Raw genomic sequence first — 21,131 nt, 5'->3', positions numbered from 1 at the left:
CATAAGGGTGTCACCTGATTGTTGGGGTTATCGCTCTAATATCGGAGGGTTTTAAACATCTTTGCCAAATAACACCTTAGTCACAAAAGCCTAAAGAACAGCTGACAGCTGCCCGGCAGCCACTGGTTGTGTGTATATTATGCAACCAGTTGGTGTGTGGTTGCTGGAGGTTGCCAACATTAAACTCGTCACAAAGAGGTGCTGCCTGAAAACCTAGTTTATATGAAAGACTTTTGTGCAACATTTGCAAACTACTCTCCAAGCAGTGATAAACTACAGCTCAGAGTGTTAATATTTTTGCAGACAAGCTAGTGTCTGTAGTGTAAACCACAGGCGACTGTGGCAATCTGCTAGCGATCAAAGCAGTCAGAAAGAGTTTTTTTGTATAGCACCCGTCTGTGTGACTGATTTCGCCTAGTGACAGCAGCCTCCAAAAATATGTGTCACATTTTTAGTAATCATATAAGCACTGTGGGTCTGTCAAAATCCTTTGTCCGAATGAATAACACCAAGGCAACGAACAACACGTAGTGGATAGTTTAAAATAAAGATAAAACTGAATATTTAAACTAAGTTTGGTTATTTGGTGTTAGAAGTTGTACAGGTGAGATGCCGTTTCCAGTGTTTGCATAGGTACAAACCGTGTTCAAGAGTCCTACGGTAATTGATAGTATCCTGCCAGCACTCACGCTCACTTTGTTAAAGTGTTAAAAACAGCCTCACTACTCCTCCCGTGTACAGCAGAGGCAGGGCTGTTTATAGAGATCAGAGTGAGTACACTGACATAACCGCACTATTTTGTACATTTACAGAAAGAAACTGTTGCTGTAATCTATGACACCATGCTGTAAAAACAACAGCTTACTGCTGCCGAGGCCCGTTACTGGCACTTTACTGTCATTTAACAGTAAAAGCTTTCAGACTGTAGTTTTATAACTTATACACAGTAAAGTACAGAGTACACGCAGTATTATTTTCTCCATTGAATGACTAATACTCACAAATATTTCCTTTATTGAACTGCTGATTGTTTCATTCCTTCCTGAAATTCTTAACATTTTGAAACCTGTGAGTTCTGACTGCTTCTCATTTGTGTTTGTAGCAAATGTGCGTTCAAATTGTCCAGGAATTAGAGGAGTGTAATCAGACTAATATCTAAAGGGAGAAGATTTTATTTTTTTATTTTTTTTAAACAAAGAAAAAAAAAAATAGCATGCATGGAGAGATGAGGAAAACAAGCTTCAGCCACCATTGGTGAACAGCACAGTTATGTGGATTTGTATCTTTTCTTTTAACTTTCTGAATCATTATACTTAACACTACATACAACAAGCTTTGGCAATACTGTATTTAATTATGGTCAACGCAAGGCTGAATCTGAATGTGGGTGTGTGTGAGAGCAAGAGACAGACAGAGAGAGAAAGTCTGAGGTCTCTGGGTTTCTCTGCAGTCCAGGCGTGGACTTTGATCAAAACAACACTCTTAGGACACGAGCCCAACTGACCCAAGCTGACCTTGCTTAAACACACACATACACACACTTTCAGGGCAAAATCAGGTCATAAAAACACCTGCATTAGCTAACAGATTGTTGTGTTGTTGCAACACGCGCAGGTGCTCAGATCCGCCGCCCTCTGTCTCGTTCCCTCTGCCCTCGCTGACCCTCAGCTCGTGCCTCTCTCTGTCCCCAAACCCCATTCACCCAGCTGGGACAAGAGATGAAAGGCATCATGGGAGTGAACAGCCAGCGTAACGGGTTGACCTGACATGGGCTTGCGCGACAGCTGGACTGGCGGCCTTTCAAGTGCAGATCGAGGAACGAAAAGACGCACTTCACTTCACTTTTGTGTGTCCAGTTTGGTTCTTGTTCTGTTTTTTTCCCCCGTCTCTACCCCCACCCTTACCACAGCAGCTGCACGGAAGACAAAGAAGAGCTGTACTTGAGGCAAATATCAGCATCAACAATGCAAACGGTCAAACTGTAAGGGGTCATCCTGTTCTACAGTGTGCCCATCGATCAGACTTTACTAACCCTCGATGTCCGCAATTTGGTCCAAATGCGATAAAGGACATTTTCACATAAAAGTGCAACTGTGACACAGGGCCAACAATAGGAAGTACAAAAGGATATATCTTCTTAGTTTGAAAAGTCAAGCCAACGCAAAAGCGACTTAAAACTGTATTTTATTTTGGCCACTAGACTAAAAAGACTATAGAGGTCAACAGCTAGATTCCAGGTAGGGCTGGGCCCTATTATACCGTTCACGGTAATACCGGTATAATGTTAGGCAACTATAGGAAAATGAAATATCGCGATAGAATATGAGTAAAACGCGCATGCGCAGTGCCTTTGTTTTCATACGCACATGGCCGATTGTTGAGTGAAACAGATGAACCAGAATTGGTTTGTAAAAATGGTGCAACTTCCGTGATGTGGAACTGGTTTGGTGTTTGTCCGTCAGATACACGACAAAGCACATTTTTTTGCAGAACATGCAAGCGGCCGTTGTTATTGTCGTATTTGTCGGACTAAGATGCTCTTAAATCTGGAAGTAATCTGGGTCCTAAACTCTGTATGCTTCAGGTCAAACAACACTGCAGCATCACTGAGAGTTAAAAACTGTCTAAATTCTTTCATCTTTAATAAAACGATCAGCATTGCTGCTTTACCAGGTGTAACTATAAAGTTTAACTTCCAGGCATCCATGAAAACAAAAGTTATTACATTTAACGGAGTTAGAAGTTAGCAGGAAGCTAGCGGAAGTTAGCTCGCTAGTTTCGCTAGTTACCTAAGCATGATATTGCATGTTCTGACTGAGAGATTTCTGAAAAAAATCAAACGTACAGCTCTGCTATCACTTCCAACATAAATGAAGACAGGAAACTAAACAGCAGTGACGTTTGTAGGGTTACTGAAGTTGGGCTAGCTGGTATATAATGATGTGCTACGTGATCGCTAGCGACACAGCTATGTTAGCATAACATAAACAGTGAAGCTGGAGGACGAACACTAACACTTTTCCACTTATAAAAGTTAACGTGAAGGTTCTTCATGGTTAGAGACAAATGCAATCGCATGGCAGGATGCTGTAAACGGACCAAACTTCAGTCAGGAGAACAACTGAGATAATCCATCCACAATACGAGGTTAGTCATTCATATACTGCAACAACATGGGAATAGAGCAGCTGCCAGAGAATTCAACATTAATGAATCAATGGTACAGAAGTGGAGGAAGCAAGAAGAATGAGTTTAATAAAGTTTGATTTATCTGACTGCTTTGTTTCGCTTAATGTGCCTTATAATCCCGTGCACCTTATGGTCCGAAAAATACGTACTGCACACTGCAGTTTAATGTTGCAAAGCACCTCTTTTTAACTTCAGTGGATATTATACATGGTTATGCTCAGGATATGTCAGCCCATTTCTACTGGAAATGCCTTTTGGTTAAACTTTCAGCAAGGAATTTGCATTTGCACTGTTACATTTTTATAAAGCTTTTAATGTACATAAAAACCAGCTTCTTGTTTAAGTGAAAATAAATGGAAGGTTGTCTTTTTGCGCTAGTAATGTTGTGGAGTTGTATTTTGTCTCGCATCAATTATATCGTCAGTTATATCGTTATCGCAAATTTTCAAATATATATCGTGATAAATATTTTTGGCCATATCGCCCTGCTCTAATTCCAGGAGTAGAAACCACCTTCATATTTTCCATAGAGATGTGGATTATAAGCCATAATGCTGAAACCATCTAAAGCAGACTGGCTGTGAGCTACGACAGACTTTATGAACTTAACTTGTTCCTACTAGAACTACTAGTGAGACCTGCTCCGATGTTTTAGTTTGGAGAAAGGATGCAGAGCTGAAGGTGCTGAGATTTTCCTTGGGAGTCACCAGGATGGACGGGATTAGAAATGAGTACATCAGTGGGACAGCTGGAGAGGTGAGGTTGAGACAGTTTGGGCTTGTACAGAGGACGGATGGTAGACATATTGGCCAAAGGATGTTGAAGAAAGAGGAAGAGCTCAGATGAGGTAGTGAAGGAGGACGTGACACTGTGATGACCCCTAAAGGGAGCATCTGAAAGAAGAAAGACTCTACCCACAATCCCAACTTGAGAGTGTAACGCCTCTGGTTAAGGTCGCCGTTTCTGTGGAAATGTTTAAACCTGTGCTTATCAGGTCATTTCGTGAATGCAAAACTTCAGAAACCACAAGAGTGGCATCTGCAGTCAGAAAAAAAAAAAAAGCACTGTAGCATTTCTACACTACAAAATGTATACAAATTTATTATTATTATACAGCGCTATCATTAACCATATAAACGCGAAGATGGCTGGAAGTTGTTAGCTGTGGTATTTGGGGTTTGCAGTACTTTGCCTGCCCGCCTCAGTGGTTCACCTCTCACTATTGAGATCTGTAAGCCTATGGGATAATAGCTCTCAATGGCCCTCACTCTGCGACCTCAGTAAATACTTCAGTGATGAGTTTATGGGCTTATTTGCTAGTTTAAGGTCATATTTAACAAAAATTGAAGCTCATTTTTTAAATTACCGTCAAAATTCAAAAAGAATCAGAAAGAAGAACAAACCGGGACATGCTCATCAGCACATGCCAATCACAAGTCATTACCGAATGAGTGTGTGGTTTTGCAGTCAGACCCGCCCCTCATTCAACACATCCAGTTTCCAAACACCAAGATGGCAATGTTGAAAACTAGAGGCTTCATAACAGGACATTACTAAACAGATGGATGATGTCACATCAGACAGACAAACCCATTCAAAGACAAACTAGAATGAAAATTGTTGTCCGTCTCACTCAATAATAAAACTTCACTAAAATTTCCTTCGCATTATCTAAAACTCTTAAAGTCGCTTTTAAGCTTTCAGTAAACTTTGAACTAAACAGAATGAATGTAAAACAAACTTTGACGCACTCGGGGTTCCTCTTAAATGCACGTTTGCGCACACATTCAGACTTTGACTAATAAAGCTATCTAACCTCACATTCCAGCCAGTCCAAGGGTATTCCAGTAAAATCATGCTTTATCACTACCGTGTGTCTGCAGGAGGCGGTGAAGTAGACGAAAACACTGCAAAGACAGAAGAGAAAACTGCAGCTTTTCTCTAAGTGCGAGAGCCTCAGGAACCCCGATGATTAAAGTCCGAGACCACCTACGAAATCTACGTGCAGGCCCAGTTAAAGACTCACGATGTTTAGGTCCATTTATTACTGACGAGACACAACATTTCCACTTGAGTAAGCACTGCAGCTCGTTGGTCTTGTGAAGCTTAATCACTGCCTGCGACTTTATTTATACTGCATGATTCACAACTTCATTAATAATCGCCACTTTATAAATAATTTTAACCCCCCCCCCAAAAAAAAAAAACCCCAAAAAACAAAACTGTTTCCAGCTTTGACGAGTTGCAACAGCTGCTTGCAGCATGCAAAACATAGGAACAAAACCGAAGTAGACAAGATGGAAATGACATTTGATTAGGCTTCTGTCAAGCTGTGCTGCAGCTTTCATTAAAAACCGATTTGAAAATGTTCTCAATTAACTGTTTCTCAGATGTGCAAAAATATTTTCTTGAAGCCAAATGTCGAAAAGATATTCTCCTTCATGTCACATAAGATAGAAGCATATTTCAGATGCTAATTCAAGAGCACATTTGGATTGTGTTTTGCTTAGAAAATGGCTAATAACCATTTTTCTCTGTAGGGACCAAACAAAGAGCTGCTCTAAACTGATATTTAAAGCTCCGAGAACCACATCTTTCAAATCTTCAATGTTGCGAAGTTAATTTATTAATTTCCACTCCCTATATTTATTCCTGGACTCTACTGGAGTAGCTTTTTGTGTTTACAAGTTCAAAATAATCCTTTTTTCTCTTTTATTGCAGACTTTGGGTTTATCCACTGTTTGAAATGAGTAATTTTAGCTCGCTTTCCCCTGATTGGTGTTCAGAGGTCTGACCAGCAGACAGGTGCTCTCATAATGTGTCTTTGTCTCTAGATGCCACAGTCACCTGTAGTTGCATGGAAAAAGCCAACTTATCTGCAAACACTCTGCAACTACTTGCTAAGTGGTAGGTAATCTGAGGAATGTGACACAAACCACAAACTGAGGCCTTTTGCCTTCAAAGTAAAAGCTGCGGCTTTTGAAAGTTGTTGGCTTCAGCAGTAGCGCACAACTTTTACTGTGGAGATGAACGTCGTTCCCCGTTCTGCATGACACGTTGTCATGCTTCACTGCCGCTCGACAAGCTCGAGCTGGTAAGTGTTTGCAGACAAGTTAGCATCTTCCACAGTAACCTGCTAGTGACCAAAGTGTTCACAAGAAAATCTCAAAGTCTTTTCTTTGGGGGAAAAACCGTTCCGTCAATACTTGGAACAGAACAAACTTTCTGGGATTTTCTGACCTGGATGATTGAGGATGCATCCAGACATCTGCAGGGAGCTTTCTGGTGCAGGTCAGTTTCACCCAGCAACCATTCAGAGATCAGTCTCTTCACCTGTATTGCTCAGTCCTGAGATGACATCCTTGCTCTCACTGACATCATAAAGAGCCAAGATTTTGACTCATAGGGCTAACCTGAACTTGTACTGATAGAAAATTATAAGTAGGGCTGTGTGATTACTTGAAATGTTATTTAAATTACAACTTGGCTTTCAACAACTATTAAAACAGGCCAGCTGAGATAAGATAGTTCATAGTTTGCAAAAAATGATGACCTTGTTCTGTCTTTCATCCCCACCTCCATTAAAAGCCTAAATTCATCACACACCAGGTTCTCTAGCTCAGTTCACATCTCTTTCTTTCTTGTTAACTTTCAGGTGATTTACTATTGAATTTCATTTTTACCTTCAGCAAATGCACTATTTTTTACCTAAACTCTCATAACATTTGCTAAAACCCCATATTTAAAGACTTTATTGATCAATGGGAGCTCTCCAAGCAGTCATTTGCCCAAAGTTTGAGGTTCACTTCCCTGTTTCTCAACAACACTGCCAGCTTTATGTTCCCAAGCCTCTTAATGCAGACCACCCATGCTCAAAGCACATCTATCATTTCAGTCCTGTGAATTACAGTGCTCATCAAACGGCACACGTTATTTTAAGGTTATTTATTTGCCGAATGTATACTAAAACAGGCATAAAGAGCAAAGAGTCCAGCCTCAGGGGGCTCTCAAAGAGCCACAAATACTTTCCTATGACAGTCACAATGGCAGCTTAAAATCAAAATTGCCTTGTGTGCACGCCTGATGCCTAATAATTCTAACATCTGTGGGAATACATGTCTGGCCATTTAGGATGCAGAGAGACCTCTGCCTGCAACACACAGTAAAAGAGAAGTTGGGGGGGTCCTGTTACGAGCAGAGCCTCATACCGGCCCATAAATTCATGTCAGTCTGGAAATAGACCTGTAAATATAGAAGGGCACAGACGTGGAGGTGGGAACGAGAGAGGAAAAGGGCATCTTACTCTCCCTTTCCGTCCGATAACTCTGCCTCGCACTCTGTCCAGCCCTTTACCACCTCATCGGCACTTGGCTGGGAGGCGAGAACAAGGAGAAGGAGAAAAGGGCAGCTTCCCACTGCTGTCACAGACATCTAAAAGTCACTTCTGACAGGTTTAAGGGCACATCTCTCTCTCGTGACCCAACTTTCACAGCATTTAAAGATTTGAATATGATGCATATCAGAAAAAAAAATGATATATATAAAAAATTTTAAGACATTTAAGACCGACTTAAACCCAATTTCCCTCGGGATGAATAAAGTATTATCAATCAATCAACTAAAACGTCCTCAGGGTTAGAGACAGCTTGGTTTAGTTTCTATCGTCTGTCTGAGGCTCTCGTTGCACAATAATAAATCAATGTTGGCTTTTAATGTAGGCTGGCATGTCTAAACTGCCCGAGGTGGAACTAAAGTGCAGGCAGGTGTACGTGAGTTTACACGTAAGGTTTTAGAGGGGTCGGTGGTTATGACATACCTACAGCTTAGAGTTAACACAGACGCATAAATCCCCAGTAATACTGCTGCTCAGTTTTGGCGGAAAAATCATAACCACAAAATCTTGATTATTTAACCCTCTTTTCAGTAACAAAAGCCTTGCTGTTACTGAACGCAGGTGCCTGTTTTTTTTTTTTTTACCTTTTCCCTTTGAAAACAAAGCAATGAAGCCACCAACCAGCTCATGTTTCCCACCAGAGGGAGGACCTGGGGCTGTACTACGAAGAAAACTGAACATATCCTTTTTTATACCCATACCATCTTTTTCCTGATCGGGCTAAAATAAAGCTGCATTCAAATTCAGAAAAGTGAATGCGACTTCGAGCAAGTACAGGAGAAACAACTGCTGGTGACAGGAAGTAGACAGGCGAGCCCAGGTGAGCAATTGAAGAATGAGAGTGCTGATGAGGGTGAAGAACACTGTTGACTGACATATGACTTCATAGTAAATACATTAGAGGGTTGCCAAAGCAACTGGAGCCTGGAAGAAAGCGACACGCAGCTTTACCCCAACATCAGCAGTCAGCGTCAATAAATCAATCGAGGCTTCAATCTAGGCTAGCAGTTCGTTTACATGAAGCGGGGAGGTGCTGGTGATATATGACCGATCGGAAGCATTGAGGCAGGGCAGCTGATTTTACAAAGCAAGAAAAAAAAAACTATTATGTTAGAAAAATGTGAATAGTGGCTAAAGTAAGAGGACTCTTATAGTGTATGCACTCCAATAGCTTTGGTCAGTAAAGCCCCAATCACCAAGGCCTAGAACCAGTCAGCAATCCCCAGGCAACCACCAGTTGCTAGGTACAGATGTGGACTCCCTAACACCAACACCAAGTAAATGAACATTTGAGTTTTAGATGTTCAGCAGTTGTTTGAGGGTGCAAGGGTTTGGGGCTTGAATTGATGAGGTCGTTGACCAATTAGTTGGCCTATGTGAGTGGGCTTTAGGCTGGAAGTTATAATAAAGTTTTGCCAATTTGAAGGAAGGAAGGAAAGCCAGTCAAAATGCACCTCTATCAATAAGACATAGGATGGATTACAGCTGTTATTTGATTACATTAACCTCTTAAGCCCCAACGGGGTTTCTGAGCTTCCTGCTCGAAAATGTAATGCCCAAATTTAATTGATTATTTCTCTGCAATTACAAACTCTGTCCTTACAATCTTGGTATCAAAATAAAGCTAACACTTGTGAGATTTCATCAGAGGTGTAAATATTGAAGCAGATATTACTGTGTCAAAGTTACTGAGACTGGAACACAGAAAAAGTAAGTCGATTTTATCCTTGCCTAATCTTTTTTTAATTTTTAGCATATAACCCTTTTAAAAATATGCCTTAGTTCACATTTGATTCCAGAAATTCAGTAACCAACATATAAACATCATCTGTGCAAAGATTTATGTTTCTAAAGTGAAACAGTGAAAAATTACAGCCCTGTCAATACATGAATATCCAGACGTTGTACAAAAATGTCAAATTTTGGCACACAGTTCTTCTGTGCATTTACATAACTGCTCGTTTAGTCATGGCTTGTTTTCGATGCGTTTGGTGGTTGTAGAAATGGTTTATATGACATTTTAGCCGAGATTCAGAGGTTTCTGTGGATACTACACATGTCTGGACTTATATTTCTCACCCCGTGTTATAACCGATTAAACGTGATCTCCTTTTTGCCCCCGGTACCGGGGGCGTGGGGCTTAAGTGGTTAACATTTAGATGTGCATTAGACGGTTTTAGTGAGAGCAACTAAAGATTAAATCACTACTTTTCTTTATTGATGTTCACAAAGGAAAGAGATAAACTTCCTACTGGTCTCTAAAGACCATCCCACTACCTTTTCCTATCAATGGAATAATTTTTTTTCAAAGATCTGATTGATTGGTGACTGTAGGTGATGAGCAGATTAGGTGTGCATCATTTGTTGCTATGGTGACGTGAGTATAAGGTTAACTACCTTCATTACCGAGAAGGCTCTGAGCTTCAGATCTTGCCTCACACCACAGGATTGTGACAGACAATGAAACCTATATGAAGTTGAGATGCTGCAGAGCCTCTGGTGAACCACTTTTGATTTTTTAAAAAAAAAAAAAAAAAAAAAAGCATATTTGAGTTCCAGCATCGAAAATGCGATGACTTTGGTGCTGCTAAATGTGAATTTGTGGACAAAACAATTAGAGGAAATTATCAACAGATTTCCCAACTTAAGGATTATTTCCTGCAGATTTTCCTTTACCCCAGCTGATCTAAACACGCCTAATTTGAAATATTTATAGCAACATTTCACAGACGCATGCAAGACTTCCTCACCAGCTGGATGAGAACCCAGCCTGATTCTCCACCTCCTGCTCCTCCTCTGGGTCAAGGATCCAGGTGTGCCTCTATCCGCGCAACACCACAACTGAGGGGAAGCGCATTCCTGAGTGATGATGATGCGCTTCCTCTCAGCCCTGCTGTGTGTCTTGACATGCCGCTGCTGCAATTACACCACCACATCAAAAGCTGCCTGCAATGACTCAGCGCTTACAAGCACACGCGCACCTACCTAGATGCCCGGCACAGACTGTAAACAAGCCAATACACAAGACTGTGTGTCAGGGATTAACATTTCCGATTGTTACCTTGAACTGCATGAACTAACACACACACACACACACACACTATTGATTAATGAACCTGCTGGCAGCAGCTGAAAACACAGCACACACAGACAGACGGACAAACTCAAATAGGACGGGTTTGAGTGTCAGTTGATCTCCCGTGTCGGCGAACACAGATTCAGCAGTGAATAACCACACACAACGACGATAAACAAATGAATCAGGCGGCGCTCTCATAGAGTCCTGACTCACGCTATTAGGGAAAAAAAAAAAAAAAGAACGAAAAAAAGGAGGTGATTGTGGGAGGAAGTGGGTGCAAAAAACTGAATTAAAAGAGAAGAGGAAAGAAAAAGGGAGAAAAGGGAGATCCTCATTTACAGACATAGCCTAACTTTGTGCTCTAAGTGTCAAATGTTTTCTCACAAACTCAACCCATCATCCTGAAATCCCCTGCAATGCATTCTCATCTAAAACCTTTCTTCTGCGGATGTTCACCTACACCTACTGGAGCTGCTTCACAAAGAGCTGTAAATATGGAAAACATAAGGACTTAACGAATATGAGCTGAATCATTACTTAATATTACTGCCAATCAACTTTTAAACAGGATGTCTGAGGACTTCCTTGGTCTATGATGACCTGGATAACTGAGAACCTTCACAGACTTTTAACAGTAACCACAGCAGGAAACAAAGACATTCACAACTGATCTGATCTTGGCTGAAAAGCTGGATCAGGTATCAATGATAATGCAGTTTGATGTTCCACGTCTACTTCACCACACAGCACACCAGTCAACAGCAGCAGAGCTAAAGTAGGTAACAGCAGAGGGTCAGCAGTAATATACCCCAAGCAGCTTTTTAAAACTGTAAATCAGTGACCAAGCTTTGGCTTCTCCCTTTTCTGTTTACTACACCCTAACCCTTATTACTATTTATTATTAATATTTACAGGAGGTAATTTTTTTAAATTGACAAGAATAAAACTGTCAAATTTATGTTAAAAAATGAAATTTTATGTAATGAAACTTGCACAATTTCCAGAATGTACATAATAAGACGCAAACTGATTACAAACAGAGGCAAATATATTTACAAAAAGAATGGGAAATTAAAGACAAAAAAAAAAACTTGTAACTATAAGGAAAAAGAAGCCAAATTTACTAAAAAATAAAATAAATAAATAAAATTAGAAAATACATAAAAAAAATATCTGAATATCTGGAAAAAAAAACTTGCAAAAGGTAAGAAAAAAAAATTGAGGAAACAACTGATTGATTTGATGAGGAAAAAAACAGAACTTGAAAATGAACAAGAAAAAGACATTTCTAAAAAGAAATATGAGGAAAAAAAAAAGATAAACTTACAGTTAAACTGACAAGAATAAAACCTTGACATTTATTACCAAAAATAGGCAAATTTTAGAGGATAACACTGGAAACCTTATACCAAAAAAGGGCAATTTTATGAGACAAAACTTTATCCAACGTTAATAAAATAATAACTAAATCAAAGCTACTACCAAAAAAAAAAAAAACACAAAAAAACCCCAAAAAAAACCATTGTGTGATTTTGCAGACACTTTAAGTTACTTTGGAAAGAAAGTCAGTTACTCCCAGGGTCAATCACTTAAATTAGGGCTGCTCGATTATGGCAAAAATGATAATCACGATTATTTTCACTGAAATTGAGATCACGATTATTTGACGATATTTATTTAACCCTTTAAGACCTACTATGGAACCAAGTCCACCAGAGCTTATATTATTATTATTTTTTTTTTTTTTTTTTTTTTACATGCTGTAGTGCCATTTGTGGGAGCATTTCAAGTTGCTATACATCAATACAACTGTTATAGCCCATATTTTAATAATATGTATGCATTAAGTCCATAGTAATTACATAAATTGCAAAAAAGTGCAATAAACTACAAAAAAAATTGAAAATCGCTTTTGTTTTGTTTACATATATTTCTACTTGGAGAAATTTAAGAGGTTTATCCCTCAAAACTTTAAATACAATAAAGTTGCAAAAAATAGTTTCCCACCACAGGAAATTTATTTTGAGTGTCTTCATAGTTTTATTTTGGAGATACACCAATTTTTATATACTGCAGGAAAAACAAAAAACAATCCTATGATGCAAATTTGCAAAGAAAACAGCATGTGCCTCATTTCACTGTGGGAAGTGTTACGAACAGCTGATAGGAGCGTGTTTCTGGAATATTATGTTTTTGTTCCTGCAAGCGCTTTTTATGCAATTTTTGCAAAGCTATATGTGGAAGGAAACCGTGACGAGGACAAGCTGATGGCATCAGATGTAAGTACAACTCCTCCGGTTTCATATGCAAAACAAATTATTGCGCTAGCTTACACGGTTCAGGTTCTACAGGGATTTAAAAATAGTTACGCAAAACGGAGCGTGCTGCTCTGACCGGCTTTAAAGGGTTAACAATGACTTTTAAAAAATAATATAAAATAGTGTGCAACACCACTGAAGTTTTTTTTTTTTTTTTTTTTAAACTCTCTTTTCAACCAACGGCAGTCACTCTCCAAATAACTTCTGCTCAGCTTTCCGAGCTTCCCTCGGGTCCTCTTAATCAGCGGTCTCCAACCTTTTTTGCGCCACGGACCGGTTTATGCCCGACAATCCGGTTGTTCAGTCTGACGTCACTAGCAGTGTCTGGGCCTAAACTCCGCTGCAGGTCCACATATCAAACGATCACTATGGCATTACTGAGAGTTGAAAAACTGTCTAAAGTCTTTCATCTTTAATAAAATGATCAGCGTTCTGCTCTACCAGGTGTAACAATTGAGTTTAACATCCAGGCATCCATGAAAACGGAATTTATGACATTTAACGGAGTTAGAAGTTAGCAGGGAGTTAGCTCGCTAGCTTCTATCTAAATACAATATAGCATGTCCTGACTGCGGGGTTTTGGAAACAAATTAAAACGTACAGCTCTGTTATTACTTCCAACATAAATGAAGACAGAAAACTAAACAGCAGTGACGTTTGTAGGGTTACTGAAGTTGAGCTACCTGCTATATAATGATGTGCTACGTGACCGCTAGCGACACAGCTATGTTAGCATAATATAAACAAGCTAACTTTTTTTCCACTCGATAAAAGTTAACGTGAGTGTTCTCGGTGGTCAGGAACAAATGTAATCGCATGGCAGGATGCTGTAAAAGGACCAAACTTCAGCCAGGAGAACAACTGAGATAATCCATCCACAATACGAGGTTAGTCATTCATATACTGCTGCATGGGCTGGGCTGTAGTTACATCCTAAGGTTTTAAAAACTGAGCTTAAATAAATGATTAGCGGTAATAAAAGCCGAGGGAGGTCAACAGTGGTCGCTGACTGTTTTAGGAGCTTTTTGAGATCAAATAGAAGAAAATACATAACATTAAACATGTTAACAACACAAAAGCCATATTAAACGCAGACTACTTTAGACCCGGAAGTAGGATTCGTCGCGTCATCACTGAACAACCGGATATTTTCACGGACCGGCCTTTAAGGTGTCGCGGATAAATGAGGGAGGGGCTAATAATCGGCTCAGTCATTTTTAATGATCGTTGAAAGCCCAGATCGTAATCGTGATTAAAATTCGATTAATTGAGCAGCCCTAACTTAAATGAAATGCTAAAAGGTTCTTATAACAAACCCATCACTGAGGCAGACAAACTGCAAGCTGATTTTCATTTAAACAAGCTCTGACCTGAGCCAACACCACAGGTCTCTGTGCAGCTGGCTTTAAGACGACCGTGCAGGAACAGCCTATTTAAATAGAGTATAAACAGAATGTTTTTACAATGTTTAACCTCAGCTATTAAATTCTACTCAATTTTTAGTGCTTTCTCACATCAAGTAATCTAGTGATTATTTTTCCTGTCATTTTAAACAATCATTTGCCAGGAACATCCCTAGTAAAAACATGTTTCACCGAGTGACTGCCAGCTTACTAGACTATAAAAAAAAGGTATTAAGTGCATTGTGCTGCCACATTGAGTGTTCCTGTTGGCACTGGATTCCTTCGTGTTTAGTATAAATAAAAATAATTTTTCATAGATGTTGAAAAGCTTCTCATGTGACAGCCTTCCAGCAGACAAAAGAGTTTATACACCCACACATTAGTACACTCTGCATACATGCTGACACAAAGAAAACAGCGGCACGTGCACAGACAGGCAGAGAGAGACACACACACACCACCACCACCAAGCTACAAAGACAGGAAGTCTGAGGCATTTTTGGGTGATTCAACCCACACTTGACCTCAGATAAACCCTCCCGTTCATTCAGCGAGCTAATCGTCTACCAGTGTGTTTGCACACAGCGTGCGCAGACCTCAAGATGAACTGCATATTGGTGCCACTTCCTGTACGAGCACTGTTATAGCCAAGGCTTCAGCTCCCTGGGCAGATGCCTTCAAAAGACGCGCGTGAACGCTGCCTTGTCAAGATCACAGAGACTTGATTCAAAATAGATTCACTGGAGGAGCTGCAAATTGATACAATGCAGCTAATAATAGCATCCAGCACTCAACGGTTATTTTGGATTTCAGTGAGAGGGGGGAAAAAAGAAGAGAAAAAAAAAATACACTTTTACTCACACATGAAAGATCTCACACACACACACACACACACACACACAGTGTTTTTCCACACATAAACTTCAGGAAAGAAAGTGAGCATGTGCAGAACAGAAAGTAGTATCTATAACACTAACACAAAATCATCACTTATGCTGACTCACCCTTGGTTGTTGCAGTGACGCCGTCTGATTTGGTGAAGTCTATACTGGCGTAGGCTCTGTTCTCTGGCAGAGGCACCATCCCCCCTGCAGCCGCCACCACCGATGCCGTGCTCCCACTGCTGCTACCTGCTCCCGACGTCACAGCTCCCGTATTACTCCCATCCTCCCTCAGCTCCAAGGCGATGTAGTTGAGGCCGTTTTGATAGCCAACTGACATGTTCCTGCACATTCTGCCGGCTCCGGGCTCCGTGGAAGAGGAGGAGGATGCTGCTGAAGTCCTGGAGGCCGTGCCTGTTTCTGTGGTTCTTGCCGGGGCGTGGTGAGCTGGAGAGTCACCCAGACCCTCCACAGACATCCACACACTGTCAAAAGACGCCGAGCTGGCCCATCTAGACGCCTGTCCCTCCGTTACATAAGATCCGTTGGGGGCCAAGGGGTTAGCAAGGGTGGGGTGTGTGGCCGAGGAGCCAAGACCTCCACTAGGAGGCGTTGAATTAGAGGAAGAGGTGGAGGAGAATGTCTCTGAGCTGTGTCTTCTTCTGCCCTGGGGATCAGCTCGAACCACCTTGGGCTCCATCGGCTGCGTTGGCGCCCTATCTGGGCTCGTCGGGGGCAGGGGGGGAGAAATGGATGAGGAGGTGGTGTGGGGAGGGTGGCCATAACGCCCCTCTATCACACAGAGATGCTGCAGCATGGCTGTAGGGCTCGTTTGTGTCCCGTCACCTCTGCTGAGGTTAAACGTCATGTCTGTGTAGTCGTCCCCAACTGGCCTCCAGTGACCTCCGACCTGCACTCCAGGGGAGGCCACCGCCCCGGGATTGCTAGCCAGTGGTCGGATATAGCTGGGTGGGTTCCATGGGGCAACTAGGCTCGGTCTGGGTGACTGGTTTTTGCCCAGGCAACCAGAACTATCCTGCTGGTCCGCTCCTACCTCCACACTCATGTAATCCTGAGGAGGGGAGCGACAGTGGTCACCGGATCCCAGGGAAGGCGCTTCGTCTTGGGCAGAGTGAGGGTAGGCGGGTGGCTCTTGCTGGAGAGGGTAGTGATCACCGAACTCTATATTAATATACTCTCCAGGACTGGAAGGCCCTTCAGAGGAGCTGCCAGTGGCAGGGACTGAAGTCAAGGTGCCTGCAGATGCTGTTGAAGGCTCACTAATTCGCAGCGGTCCGTGGAAACTTCTTCGGCCTAAAGGGAGGCGGTTGGGCCTCACAATACGGCTGTCAGCCATTGCTGCAGTCGTATGGTGAGCGCCATAAGGCGGAGGTGGGTGAGAGGGAGTGGAGGTGCTACTACCTCCCCCACCCCTCTTTTCTGGTGTTGACACTGAAGATGTGGCGACTGATGAGTAGACTGGTTTAGCAGGAGAGCTCATAGGAACGTACTCCCCATACTCTTTATCTTTCTCTTCCCTTTCTCTGCTGGGGGCCTTATAGGAGCGAGGGAGAGAGAAATAAGGGCTGTAAGGCTTTGGGGTGTTCTCAGGTGTGCCAGTTGTATAATATCTGCTGCTCCCTTCATTTGTGACCTTGCGCCCCCCAGCACTACTGTACGACATGTCCATATATTCCCCATTCTCGGGTCTTTCTGCAATGCTGTCGCTTGCACACGCCCCAATGAGGCTGGAGCTGCTGTGAGGGCTGGGAGAGGCCTGCACTGGGGAAGGGGAGCTGCAACTCCCCCCCGGGAGCATCATCATGTAGCCGTGGGAATCGGTGGAGGATTGGGATTGGAGCTGGGGGTGATGATGGTGGGCTGAGCGTGTAGCTAAAGCTGGACTGTGAAACTGAGGAGAATGGGAGATGTGGTGGGAGTAAGAGCTGGGTTGCATAGGCATGTAGTCAGGGGGAGTGTCCCTCGGCGACACCGCCACGCCACACATCATAGGCATATAGCCGCTGTCTTCCTTGGCGGAGGAGGAGAGGGGAGGGCGCTCGGAACCGGCCTCCGTTCGGGAGAGTGTGGAGGGACGGCTCTGCTGGCTGTGTTCGGAGCAGGAGCTGTAGTCAGAGCGCAGTGAGGAAGAGGAGGACGACGGCCCCCCACGGAGCAGGCCGCTGCCAAATGGCAACACCACATCCGATCCCTCATCCAGTGAGAAGTTAGTCTGTGTCATTTTCTGATAGACTGCCACTCCGGTCGCGCCACCAGTCGGTCTGGTAAAAGAGTGCGTCCTCCTCCTCAGTGATGATGAAGAAAAGCGCTCATCCTCTGTTGTTGACGTGCTCTCATCCCGCGGCGTGTCAGCTCCACTGTTGTTTCCGGAGCCCGCATTGGTGCCAAAGACCTCCCGGTTCCAGCCCATGGCCATGTAATCATTTAAACAGTTCTCTTCTCTGATTGGTGGGGTGTTGCCAAGAGAGTCTGGTGTGTTGCTCCGCACCCGGAAGTAACGGAAGTCACCTGGGCTGGAGCCGTACTCATCTGACGAGTTGAAGCCACCGTCTGACGGGGAGCCGCATATTGAGGCGCTCGATGGGCGGGTGAGCGTGTCGGAGACGGAGCCGTGGCCGCTGCTGGAGGAGACGCTCACGGGGCTAGTGGTGGAGGGAAAATGGGAGACTGGCAACGAGGCAGAGCGGGCATGATAGGTGGATGTTGCCCCTGGGATAGCTCTGACATAGCGTCCGCTGCCGGTGCTTGTACCAGCGTTTCCTGTGGCGACGCCGCTCCCACTGCTGCCGCCACCACCGCTGCCCATATCCTGACGACCGTGATGGGCCCTCACAGTGTTTAGGTGAACCAAACTTCCAGTGGCAGAGCGGAACGGCCGGTTCATTGTGCCCTCGCCCTCACTGGATGTCCGAAAGCGATAGCCACTAGCCATGTTGCTTTTAGTCGACGGCGGCGTGCCAACCACGGACTCTGTCCTCGACCGTCGCTGCAGCCCAGTCTGACTCGGCGGAAGGTTGCCCAGGTGGCGCCGCGTCGTGATAAAAGGCATGTGATTGGAGCCCGACGACTGACTCTTACTCCTCGGCCGAAACTCCGCAAACGCTTTCAGCGCTTTCATCGTTTCCAGGATGGTCTCATGCATGTTCTGGGCCACAACAGAGTCGTCCACCTGCATCCATATCTCCCCAGGCCCGATGGAGGAGGAGCGGCCCACCTCGATGAAAAAGAAGCTTTCTGAATGTCCGCAGCGCCTGATGTTCATCAGCTGCAAGTTGACACAGGGCGTCTCAGAGTTCAACTTAACGAGGTGAATGGTTTTGGTAGAGAGGCATAGCCGGTAAACACCTGTGAGGTTTTTGGTTTGACCCAGTCCTTTGGGTTTTACATTCACCTGCCACACCTCTTTAAACACAGTACCAGGGGTGACCGTACCATATCCATCATCTAAATCATCAGAGTCTAAGTGTCCTTTTTTGCCCTCGCTCATCAGCTCACTGATAGCCACATACCAGTCCTCCTGCTCCTGCTCATTCTCAGCCACAATGGCAAAGTACTCATCCTTGGTGTAAAGGGCAATGAGGTGTTTGTTTTTGGAATCCGCCCTTTTGTTCACGGTGAAGCACTGGTAGAGGTAAATCACTCTTTTGGGAGGAGAAGGGAGGACGGCTCCACCACTGCTGGAGGCGGAGGCGGAGGAGGCTGCCGCGGCGGCAGCAGCAGAGCGCAGGCTGTTCCTGAATTTCTTCTCGCTGTCGTAGTACTCCAGGCGGCTGGGGCCGAGGTGGCTGGCAGCCCTCAGCACGAAAAACCTCTTGTGTCCATGCTTTTGCTTTCTTAAATAGCCACACTTTCGTATATCATCCACCACGTCTGGGGTGTTTACGACGTTCACAGCTGCGTATACATGGCTGTTGCCAGCGGCGGGGTCCTCGGCGGTGTGTACCTGGCTGAAAGGCGAGGAGGAGGAGGCGGCGGTGGCTTTCCTGCCCGGAGACTCTGCGATGTTTTCCCCAGAAAGATGCTGCTGCTGCTGCTGCTGACAGTGATGGTGCTGCTGTTGATCCTTTGGCGGCTGGTGGTGGCTAAGGTTGAAGTGGTTTGACGGAGGTAAATGGTGGAAACGAGAGCCTCCTCCTCCTCCACCACCACCACCTCCGGCTCCTCCGCCGACATTAATTAACGGGGAAGGGGGTTCCCCGACCGAGCCGTCTCCGTTTGCGGCTGCAGCGGTGGCGGCCGCAGGTTTCGTCCCCACGTCCCTCTGCTGTGTCTCCACCATCAACATCGCTGCCTTGCCTTCCTGATAGTTCGTGAAATTTGCCATCAGAGAACACAATCAAAGGTCACTTTACTAGCAAGCTAATCCGAGCGGACCTAGACCCCATTCTTGTTTTGGGAGACGAGCTCCTGAGTCCGGCTAGGCCAGCTAACTGACTCACAAACACACACACACGGCTCAGATTTGCAGCACTCACAAACCGGCTTTGCTGTTCCGTCTGAAGAAAATAGTCCCTTTTGCCCTCTCAGCGGCGAGGCAGGTACTCCAGCGTGAGCTTTGCTTTTTATTTTTTTTCACGAAATAAAGCCCACCGCGTGCAACATGACCACGTTCAGCCGTGTTTCTATAATCGGGAGGATCCAGCTAGCTCGGTTAGCACTGCTTTCCCTTCTCCTCTTGTACACATCTCTACGGGCCACAGCACAAACAACACATGACCCCCTGCGTCACCGAGCGAACGGGAGGAACAAAGGGGCAGAGACGGGCTCTGATTGGTCCGTCACTTTGACTGTCAGCCGTTGACAGAAGTCGAAACCAATCGGTGCGAGATATTGGAGCTTTGCGTCAATAACTTTGGCAAATCGCGTAGCGTGGAGTTTACTGAAGTTTTCAAAATAGGCGGTGACTTTCTCGGGCTTATCTAGAACCTGCTGTTGAGCTTTCCAGCAACTGTTTAGGTGTAGGAAACTGTTCCCAGACCAGCAGACTCGGAGTCCCCCCACCCGCGCGCTGTGATCAGACGAAATCTTGGGTCAAGTTCCATTTTTTTGGCTATTTATGTTAGATCTTATTATCAAATATTATACAAACTCAAAAAAACAAGCGTAAATGAGCCATTACTGAGTAATTCTTGTAATAATCTTAAATAAAGTAATCTTGAAATAAAATAAAATAAGAAACCGAGGTTTTTATCAGTGGTATTAAAGTATAATTCAAAAACACTTGTGCAAATCTGTGGTTGTGATTCACTGTATTGTAACTGGAAATACTATATTTTGCACACCACTGTATTTATTTATAGTGAATAGCATATCTGGTTCATATGTATTTGACAGAAAAAACGTATGTTTTTAAAGAGAATACAGCATGTGGAATGATCTCCACCTTAATTGGTGGCAACACTGGCCAGCTACTTTTACAATAATGAATTCTTAATAGTGAAAATGCATTTCTAATGTCACTGTGTTCGCCTGTTTATAATCTTAGGAAATGTTATCATATAGCAAATTTCACACAGACGTGCAAATTATTTTTGCTTTAGAGTTGTTTTAAAAAGACAGATGTTCAGAAAAGTGGAGGAGACATTTCAAAGCAATGTGAGAAACAAGAAATTAGGCATTTAGTGTGAGTAACGTGAATGCAAAGAACAAAATTCGCTGAACATACTACACCTGCTGGCACCACACTTGCATTCCCTCTGACCCGAGATTGATCCTAAGATTTTTGCCTAAAGGCAGCAACTTGTCACTAAACGCTTATTAAGAGAGCATGCATGTGTGACAGCAGAACTTTAAGCTCCTGCAACAAACTTAGATAGAGTAATCAAGGAGGACTTTCCCCCTACGTCC

The 21,131-nt window shown here is 43.6% G+C and overlaps 1 protein-coding gene across 1 annotated transcript in view; it reads right to left on the bottom strand.

Annotated features, from left to right (window-relative positions):
• The window catches only part of irs4b (insulin receptor substrate 4b), a 30,215-nt gene extending 10,149 nt beyond the window's left edge, over nt 1–20,066 (bottom strand). The window contains exon 1 of the mRNA XM_085450720.1: nt 15,387–20,066. Within this exon, the coding sequence (XP_085306846.1) occupies nt 15,387–19,608 (4,222 nt within the window). The 5' untranslated portion in view covers nt 19,609–20,066. The remainder of the gene's footprint in view (nt 1–15,386) is intronic.
• Between the last annotated feature and the right edge of the window lie 1,065 nt (nt 20,067–21,131).

Source organism: Copadichromis virginalis, linkage group LG3, assembly GCF_057382275.1.
Source record: "Copadichromis virginalis isolate Kocher_CV1m ecotype Utaka linkage group LG3, C_Virginalis_male_GT1.1, whole genome shotgun sequence".
NCBI classification, from domain to species: domain Eukaryota; kingdom Metazoa; phylum Chordata; class Actinopteri; order Cichliformes; family Cichlidae; genus Copadichromis; species Copadichromis virginalis.
This window is presented reverse-complemented; position numbering and strand designations above follow the sequence as displayed.